The 10198-nt window shown below is 44.8% G+C and overlaps 1 protein-coding gene across 4 annotated transcripts in view; it reads right to left on the reverse strand.

Moving 5' to 3' along the window:
- The window catches only part of TENT4A (terminal nucleotidyltransferase 4A), a 58566-nt gene extending 48661 nt beyond the window's left edge, over window positions 1-9905 (reverse strand). For all 4 annotated transcript variants that reach the window (XM_071454577.1, XM_071454572.1, XM_071454565.1 and 1 more), the window contains exon 1: window positions 8777-9905. In XM_071454577.1, the coding sequence (XP_071310678.1) occupies window positions 8777-9594 (818 nt within the window). In that variant the 5' untranslated portion in view covers window positions 9595-9905. The remainder of the gene's footprint in view (window positions 1-8776) is intronic.
- Between the last annotated feature and the right edge of the window lie 293 nt (window positions 9906-10198).

Below are 10198 nucleotides of genomic sequence, written 5' to 3' on the forward strand. Positions count from 1 at the left end.
TCTAACACTAGGGATGTGTAGAAAATGGAGGTAAGGAAATGGGGAGGTTTACACAGCATCTCAAGAGAATCTCTGTTGAAATAAAGGTTACAAGTGATAGTATATATTCCTTCAATGAAGCAGGAATTCCAAAACATGCATGACTTCACTGTCTCAAGACTAAATGATGAAATGCACGTCAGTCACCGCACATATTTTGGAAATCTGTTGAACTGTACCTTCACCTATGACTAGGGCAAAGCACAATTGCATTATCATGGAAATGCAGGTGAAATCTCACACTACCACAATCAAATGCATTCAATAGTTGAAATCAGTCAATCAGTCTTACAGTCTAAAACTACAGAATACGGTTCAGTGAAATAAAGGAGGAGATACATATCGAGATTATACATAAATATATATCTATACATACACACAGAGAGAGAGAGAGAGTGTGAAAGAAAGGATGCATTCTGAGACAGATTTCTCCCAGTATGATCTAAGATTAAGACATCTGCAGAAGGAGCTAAAATACATTTATGACCAAGAAGAGATGAACCACAATCCTTCCCATTCCCACTCACAACACCCATCAGATGCCTTTATCTTTGTATACTAGACCTCCTCAACACCAGTAAGGCTCAGGCAGCACTACTACTGCTCCTCTATGCAATGTTCTAAGCTTACAGATGAGAGAAACTATGAAAACACAGTGCTACATTCACAGACCATACTGCTGCACCAAATCAGTCTCATACTACTACATTATTCAGACAGCAATTACCTTTGTCACTGTAATTGTATGGAAGGCAGCAAACTAAAATGACTGGCAGAATTAAAAAAAAACCCAACTATATAGTACTTACAAATCTCAGCTCTGAAATGTTTTACAGACAGGTAAATACCAAAGACAAGAACTGAGCTTGCTTTGCATGTTAGCTACAAAGGAGAGATAGGAAGAAAAAAGTAACCACAGAACAAATACACTGTACATTTTCCACAAGAGATCACATTGTTCTTTTTTCCTCTCTAAGCTTTCTCTTTGCCCCAGAGTCATGCAAGTCAGAGCCCATCCTAACTTCAGACCAGGTTTCTTGGCAATTTGATTTTACGTCTTAAAAACACCTTGACAGTTGATGCATCCAAGAAACTAAGTTTGTTGGATTGATTTATACTGCAAATGTCCAGACCTAAGTAACAATTTGTCTGCATTTTGAAGAAAATCAGAAACTGAAATATTTTTGCAAACTATATCAATCCAATAAAACTCAACCAATTACCTTATTAATGGCTGGATGGGTTCTGAAAAATCTGCATCATAAAAAAAATTACAAATAAGCAGATGTACATCTCCAATTCAATACATGGCAATGCAGATCTGCTACGTAAGCTTTTGACTTGGACTCATGATCAGCTAATAATAAGCTTCTGACTTGGACTGATGATGGACTAATGTCAGCATTACTCCTGACTTGGACTGATGAACCTCCCTACACCACCAAGAACACATCACAATCATTTTGTTGCAACAGTGAAGGAGAATGCCATATATTAAACCTTGGGACTGAATCAGCAAGCTTGCTATGCCAATAAATAGAACCACTAAACCCTGAAATTCCTGTCTTAATACCATTCTTCTCCAAATGCTCAAAGATAGCAAGCGATTAACATCCCAGACAAGTCAGACTGCAACAGCAGAAACATATTAGTGATGAGAGACTAATTTAGCCCATGTAGATCAGGTATTCATTACATCAGGTTAGCCACTGAAACATTAAAGAGAAGCAACTCTTGACGTAATTCTGAGCAGCAGACTCTTAATTCAAAATGCACCCATCAAAGCACTACTGGCAACAAACCCTTCACATTCAAAGTCAGCATCTCTGCAAGGCAAAAAATGCTAGAAAAATCCTTTCTGGATTTAAGTACTGCTGCAGTTTGCCATATAACAGAGGAAGCTCCTTCAAAATCATAACCAAAAGAACAATGTGTTTCAGTCTTCTAAAGATATCACACTGGTTGTTTAGTGTGCATCACTAATCAGATTTTAGGGGAAAAGAAGAGCTTTTACTACTTTGTCATAGGATTCCATCAGAAGATGTCTTCAGAAATCCTGAAGTCATGTATAAAGCAGGAAAAGAGGATTGGAAGATTAAGGATATCAACAACGATTATGAGGAACAACTTAACAAGATGCAAAGCTATGACTAAGAAAGGCTAAACTAGTTCAAGAGCCCAAAAACCTGCTTCTGTTAAGTGAATTAAGTTATCAGTACAGAGAAATTTAAGTGATCCAAATGCATGATATGCAGAGAAGTCAGTGGTTAATTTTTTTTAATTCCTCAGAGACTTCCCTCATCCACAACTATGAAGGAAGAACTTGTCCCAAACTTTTTAATAGAAAATACTTCACAGCAAAACCTATTCCTGATAATTCAGCATTCACCAAAAGTCATACACACTCAATACTGCATTTGTACCAGAACAATAAGTAATCTGTCTTTTTTAATTTAAAAGGATTAGCTTTGACATTCAAAATAGTCAAAGTAGCCTAAAGCAGAATCAATGCAATAACTAAATAGCTATGACTATATCAAGATGCTAATGTAACTATCATGAATGGAAGCAGTGTCTTAAAAAAAAAAAAAACAAACTTGGAACTACTTGGAAGAATCAGAGAACCACACAGGAAAATCTATCAATTTTTTTGGATTTCCAAATGGCATTTGGACTTTGACAATGGTCCCATGTACCCTTATGCAGGCTTATGAAGAAATTAAGCTGACATGGGATGAGGGGAAAGACCCTCCATATAGATAAAGAAATGTTTTAACCAGGAAACAAGCAACTGGAACTCTTAGCTTCCATATTAAAAGATCACAGGTGAAGCCTCCAAGCACAAAAACATCAGACAAGTCCCATGTTAGTAATAAGGAGACAGAGTACAAGACAGAACAAGATAGCCCAAGATGCAGGAAAACTGTGACACTATCACACAAAGGTATGGTTCATATGAGTCCCAAAGATAAAGCAGGGATGAAAAGCATACAGCAGAGATAAACATCTAGAGGCAGGAAACAGTTTCAATACAAGAAATAATTTAACAGACTAGAAAACAAACAACTGTCAGGTGACTCAACCTCCCCCCTCCTCCTTTTTCAAGTCACCTGCAAAAAGCACTCATGGTCTGCCTCTGTGATGCACAGACATGCAACTGCCAGGCACTACAACCCTAGTGACAGCCTCAGGATAAAAAAAAATAAAAATAAAAAATCATTACATAATGCATAGCTTTACTGAGGAACATCTTCCCACAGGTCATTGCTAATGCCAGATCATAAAAGATCAAGGCAAGACACATTCATTCATAAAATCTACAATAAGCATAACAATGCACTGCCTATAACCCAGGTAGTCCAAGAACCACTAATAATCTAAAGCTGGGAGATGCTTCAAGAAAATATCACCACAAGCTCATGTATACATATTCCTTCCCCGATATTTGGCATTGGCCTCTAAGGGTCTCACCCAGTACAGCTGTTGGTGTTCTTAGTGCCAGCTGTCTCTACTGCCAAAGCCTAACAACTGGCAAAAACACCATGAAGCTGATGCCAGGATTAAACTGCTCCAAACATGTCCCATTCTCCTTTACACACAGATGTGAGCACCTGTCATACAAGGCCTTCTCATGTTTTACTACTGTAGCTCAGCCTTTCTGACCTCTAGTACCTCTGGTGACTCTGGAGCCTACTGCTGCCAAAACATTCCTTTCATTCCACTCCCCACAGCAGCAGTCTCTAACTCTACACTAGGTACCCACTTTGCATGGAAATTTTGTGCTTTACCAAGGCAACTTACTTGACCACAGGAAAAAAGAGATGTTCTGTTCTGGACAATTCATCCAGCAGCTACCCTGGAACTTCCCTTCATACCAAGCTTCAGGCATGAAAACAATCTATTTAACTACATCCTGATGCTCTCTCCAGAAATTTACTATGACTAACAGGCAACTACTTCCACTTCTTGCATACACTCCAGCATATACTGCCTACTTCTACCCTGACCCTATAGTAAAGCGAAACAAGAACTGAGTGTAACATGCCAGTGTGACCTGCCTCCTCCATCCACACTTCCACTACAGGTGTCCATCTAGCACCACAGACAGCAGACACTAAGGACTGGACAGCAGTGTGGGTGAAGCACAGCCCACTGTGTTGATTCTTTACTAGAAGGTGTTGGAGCAAGACAGCACTGTTAAGCAAGGGAGAAGTTAAGAATAATCACCCTTGGGAGGCCCCCAAAAGCCTACAAGTGCTGGACATCTCACTGCAGACAGTAAAGGCTTCAGAGCATTTCCAAAGTCTACATTCTTTCAGCTCAAAATACAAGAAAACAAAATTTGCAGAAGGGGCTGACAGTGTGGCATGCCCACACATTAATTTGTATCTGACAGCTCTGACAGCAGGATGATAAGAAGAAAAGGTTGACAAACATGCAACCACAGCTATGCACAGCCCTGAATGCAATGGATTTTTAACAGTGCACTGCACTAAACTGTAATTAAATTTATCTTAGTTAAAGTTCTGAAAGATATCAAAAAATGCAAAAAAATCTCTGTAAGACTGGAATTAGAAACACTGCATACCGGTGAAGAAATAAAGATGATCTAATATAAGCTTAGCACAGAGGCACACCACTGTATCTCTAGACATCACTTTTTGTGCACGGTATCGCTCAGCTGCAAACTGGTGAACACTGAAACAAGTCTTCTGTAGCAGCACTGCCATAAGCTCACATTGCTTATGAGAACTCTCCCCAAGTACTTGCTGTAGTCATTAGGGAATACTGCCCCGAATCCTCCTTCAGCATAAGGAAATGTGGAGGTCTTGGTGCTCTTGTACTCTACGGCAGAACTTGTTTGTCATTATTGAGAGAGAGTTAAAGACAACAGCTATACAGTGGGAAAAATTAATGCAGGAAGTCATCAGACACTAATTAGACCAGGCAGAGCACCATTCCAATGTATCATAACAGTTCTGGTACCCAAACTAATCCTCAACAAGCCAGTTCTGCTGCTTCTGCACAGCACTGTAATGTGCCAAGGAGATATGCCAGGTATTTCAGCACTAACCTCATTCAACATCTACAATTAGACTGAACACTTAGTTGAAAGTATTAAGCAGTACAAACTCATATAGTTAAAACTGCTTTAATTTTTTACTTACTTTGTTAAATTCATATTAAGAAATAAAATAATTAAATCTGATGTAATTTTATACTATTCACAAGCTATTAGCTGCATCTTCAGAGAAAGCACTCCATTAACTGTGCATCCAAAAAAAAGCAGTAGAAGCCTTAGCAAAAAGTTTAGAATAGCTTGATGCCCTCTTTTGAAGTAATATCTGAGCACTTCTCAACTCTCTGGATGCTTAAATAACTCAGATATATTTAAGATACTGACTTTACAGAAACAGAAGGTATTTGCTGAGCAAAGAATGCACACCCTAAGAGGCTAGATGTAGTTTTACAAACGAGGATACTTTACAGTACCAAGAAACAACATGCACTTCTGAACATCAGTCACAACAACTTGAATTAACCTCAGAATATTAAAGGATACTTCTCTGCCTTGCATCTGAAACCAATCATTTTGTCATCTAAACTAAACTCAGCCACATAGGAATTTACACCGCTGCTATATTAATCACTCTCTTGAAGCACTGGAATAAATATGGCTTCAATCTCCTCACTCCTTACCTTCCAAAATTCTGTTAAAAGCATGACATGGGACAATCTACGGCATCCAAAAGAACAGCTATAGGATGAAATCTAATCAAACATAGCTTTTCACACTTGTGTTTTAAGGGAAAAATTTCCTTTACAAAGACTGTCATGCTGCTATCAAAGTGGTGAAAGCATGAGGCCACTGGAAAAAAATGAGTTACGTACATAAAACAGAGGAAACCCAGCGTTTATACAGTATTCCTAAACATCACACTTACCATCACAAAGCCACCGACTACGAGCAATGTGAATAAAACAATGACTTGCAGTGCCACAGACCATCCTCAACTCTGAATGAGAAAGCAGGAGAGCACAGTACTGACTGCTTCTGACAATTCATCAGAAGTAGGACTGCAGCCTGGGAGAGGGCTAACAGAGATTGCCCTGCTTACTCTGTTACCAGAAGACAATACAGTAACACTGTGAGCCACTGCGTATCACTTGGAAATTTCAGCATGCTGTAGAAAAGCACTGTTTTAGGAACAGGATTCACAGCAGAGTAAGCTCCACCATTCACATACAGGGTAAGCATAAGAGCACCTATGATCAAGTCCTTCCTCCTCTAATCAATGCCCAAACCAGACTGCAGCTGAAGAGGTTCAGGACAACATTTTTCAACAGTTGCATATAGCAGGATGGCAACACTGAAGATGCTCTGTCAACAGATGATGAGTTATCAAAGAGATACTTCAGGACCCAGCTGACTGTTCCAGGGAACAGCAGGCAACTGAAGGAACATAAGGGATCCACAAGAAACTCCTGTAGGGATCTGTCCCCATCCCAGCCTTTTCAGTGCGTTTTCATTTGAATTGCCAAATAACACACAAGCCAGGCTTCAGAATAAAGTTAAGCTCACCACTAAACAGGAATTACTGCAGAAGATAGATACCTAAATCCATCAGCAAAAATATTCTTATTTCAATCATGCAAGCACTTCAAAAAAAATTAATAACACTAACGAGAAAATTGTTTAAGAATATTCACTTGTTCAAGATTCACCTTAGGCAGCAGTCCTCAAATTTTAAGGCAGAAACTGCTTGTCATATTTAGGTCTATGGTTTCAAGATTCATGCTCTCCTTCAGCACTAGTTAGTTCCCCACTACTTTAAGGAATGCTCTGGAACTACAGGATTGCACATGCTGCAGTTACTGGTATCCCACTGCCAGAATCAGGTCCCACTTTTGTAACAGAGATCCTTGACAGAAGATCAGGAAACACAGCTCCACTTTCAGAGATATTTAGCAAAAAACTTCTCATTAACACCAAAAGAACTACCTACATTACAGAACTGAACAGCACAACTGAATCTCAGCTAAACAATTTCCTTGCGGATGGATTCTCTAGAAACTCATATTTAAAGAGTAACATGGCCACTATTACATGCAAGCTGAAAGAAAACAGAAGAACAGATGATGAAAAAGTTATGTGAATGGCATAGGTGGTGCTGCCTAACAACTATAAAGGACAGAACTTGCAACACTTGGATTTGATTCACAGGTTTGCCATTTGCCATAGACCTGCTGGATGAACTCAGGCTGCTCCTTCTTCCACCTGCCTGGAGATCTGCCTCACTTACACTGAGATGACTTAAATTAAAAAGTTAACTCAACGCTCTACCACATCGCTAAGAAAACAAACAACAAAAAAACTTCACACTATTTTAAAGATACTACTGGAACTTGAGACACACAAACTCCTTAGTATAGGACTCAAAGCTCCTAGTGCAAGACACCTCTTGAAGATTCAAATTCTAGCTTCCTGCAAGGAATTTGAAGTTTTAGTGTCAGTCTGGAATTAAAAAGCAGTAGTCACAAGACTTGTCCTCACCCTCTTGAGGTTATGGTTTGCAAAAACATTACTTTAAAAATGTATTTAAATACTTCTTCATAACTTTTAACACACTCAGCACCTGACAGTACTACATGAAAGAGAAAAGGAAGCCACTGTCTTTAAGTTAAACTTAAAAACCCCCAGCTCATACCCTGTTATCTTTAGCTATTTCCCCTCTACAAATATGCAATGCCTTTATTCCACAAGCATCCAAGGGTCTTGATGTTAGGATGTTCCAAGAAACTATTTTTGAAGCGACATCAGAAATCTGCTACAGTCAGTCAATGCAGCTAGCACTTTTCCCAAGAATAAAATAACCTTAACTTTAGAAAGTAACATTTCCCCTTGACTGAATGAAATTTGACAAGTAAAATACAGCAATCTCATAGAGCATCCCAGAAACACTTTGTTCAATTTTAGTCCCTTCTCCATGCCAATCAGATCAAACTGAATACTCGGCCTTACTAACTACCCATTCATACAAGAAAGGTATGGCTTACCAGATAGGGTAAGCTTCATAAAAACATTCTCTTCAAAAAGACAAGATTTCTGCGCAGCTATCGGCGGGCTCAATTTATCCTAGAGCTAAAACACACTTGAGAAAAATGTTCTAAGTCTAAACTGACTTTCATGTCTATCTCAGACAGAACTCGGAACCTCCCTTTCATGTGATGTTGCTAACACTCCCCAAGCTAACCAGCTTGCTGTAGCCTAAGCAGAGGCATTTAAAAATTAACACAAAGGTTTTGAGTCCCTCTGAACGGAAGCCTTCCACTTCCCCCTTACAATCTGAATTGAGACCTGGTAGCTCTGACAAGCATCCTGCACACATCCTTGCATTAATTATTGTAGGTGACCTCTGATAATGGCCTGACCACTTCACCTCTCAATCTATTACAAAGTAAGGCCGAACCCCTTGCATATACGGGTTCCCGCACTGCATGAATGGCTGCTTCGGCCAAGAACCACCCAGCCAGCACAGACCAAGGTGATTTACAAAAGGGCGCGGGTTTGCGCCCCGCCGTCCCCTGCCATCGGCCTCCCTGCCGCGGCCGGCTCCAGAGGAGTTCGTGTGATCCCACCCCACCGCCCCCCTTCCCGGAGGGGCCGCAGGAAGGAGGCGGCCGAGGCCCTCCTTCCCTCTGGGGCCGCAGCAGCCCCCGGGGCCCGGCTGCTCACCCCTGCACGCCCGGGCTGTATTTCCTGGTCTTCCAGGGGGTGCCGGGGCTCTGCAGCGCTGGCTGAGGCGGCTGCCGCTGCTGGTGGGGGGAGTTGTTGACGGCGACGCCGCGGCTGCCGGAGAGCAGGTAATTCATGCCATAGGTGCTGGCTTTATTCTCCCGTTTCCTGCGGCCCGGGTGGTACTGGTGCTGCTGGGGAGACGCCGGGGGCGGGTGCGGGCTGCGCGCCGGGTGCGGCGGCTGGTGGTGCCCATTCACAGCGTTCACTTTGTTCTCGTGGAAGTTAAAAAACTCCCCGGGTCCAGCCCCGCTGCCCAGCAGCCCGGGAGGAGCCACCGCCACCGCCCGGGGGCCGCCGGAGGAAGAGGAGGAGCCGCCACCTCCGCCACCGCTGCACGATCCCGAGGAGGAGAAGCCGGGGCTCTCGGTGCCGGACTCCACCGACGAGCAGGAGGACGAGGAAGACACGGAAGGCGACTTCTGCAGCCGCCGCCCTCCCTCGCCGCCGCCGTTCACCGCCGCGGGGCCGCCGGGGACAGCGGGCACCAGTCCGGTCAGCAGGGCCGGCGGGGAAGGCGAAGGCGACGGCGGCGAGGAAGAGGAGCAGCAGGCGCTGGGAGCCCCAAGCCGCACGCAGCCGTGCCCGCGGGGCGGAGAGGCGGCAGAGTCCAGCGCCGGGGAGTTGAGGCAGAGGTAGTGCGGGAAGCTGGCGCCGCCCCGGCCCCCCACGCCCTGCGAGGTCTCCCAGATCTGCATCCACAGCGCATTCGCGGGTCCTTTCTGCTCGGGCTGGATCCAGGCCACGCGGGGATCCATCCACGCCCGCCCGCCGCCGCCGCCGTCCCTCACTGCCCGGCCAGAGCTCCGCGCCGCCGCCCGCTCACCGCCCGCTCCCTCGCTCGCTCGCTCGGCCCGGCAGCGGCGCTAGGAGCGGCCCGGCAGCAGCGGCATGTGTCGCGGGGAGGAGGGAGCGAGCGAGGGCGGCAGGGCGGCCGGAGGCAGAGCCGGGCGAGGCGAGCGCGGCTTGGGAGGAAGCGAAGGCGGCGCAAACTGTACCCGGCGCTGCCCGGAGCGCTCCGCTCGCCGTTCCAATGTGGCGTGTCCCCCTCGCCAGGGCCAGAACCAGCACTGCGCATGTCCCGCAGATTTTAAACCTTCACCGGAGACGGCCGCCCTGGCAACCGCACATGCGCGGGAAGCGGGAGGGAGACGGGAGCTGGGAATGCTCCCCCGCCCCGCGCGCCCCCGCCCGCCCGCGCCGGCGCGGAGCGCGCGGCCGTGCCTCAGCCCCGGCGGGCGGGGGAAGCCGCGGCGCGGTGCCCGCAGCTCCGAAACCCCCAGAGTCACGGGATGGGTCTGGCTGGAAGGGACCACAGTGCTCCAGCCTCCCTGCTCAAGCAGACGCGTCCCAGAGCACGTG

This window comes from Agelaius tricolor, unplaced genomic scaffold, assembly GCF_023055355.1.
Source record: "Agelaius tricolor isolate 1412-34295 unplaced genomic scaffold, bAgeTri1.0.p SCAF_2, whole genome shotgun sequence".
Taxonomy (NCBI): domain Eukaryota; kingdom Metazoa; phylum Chordata; class Aves; order Passeriformes; family Icteridae; genus Agelaius; species Agelaius tricolor.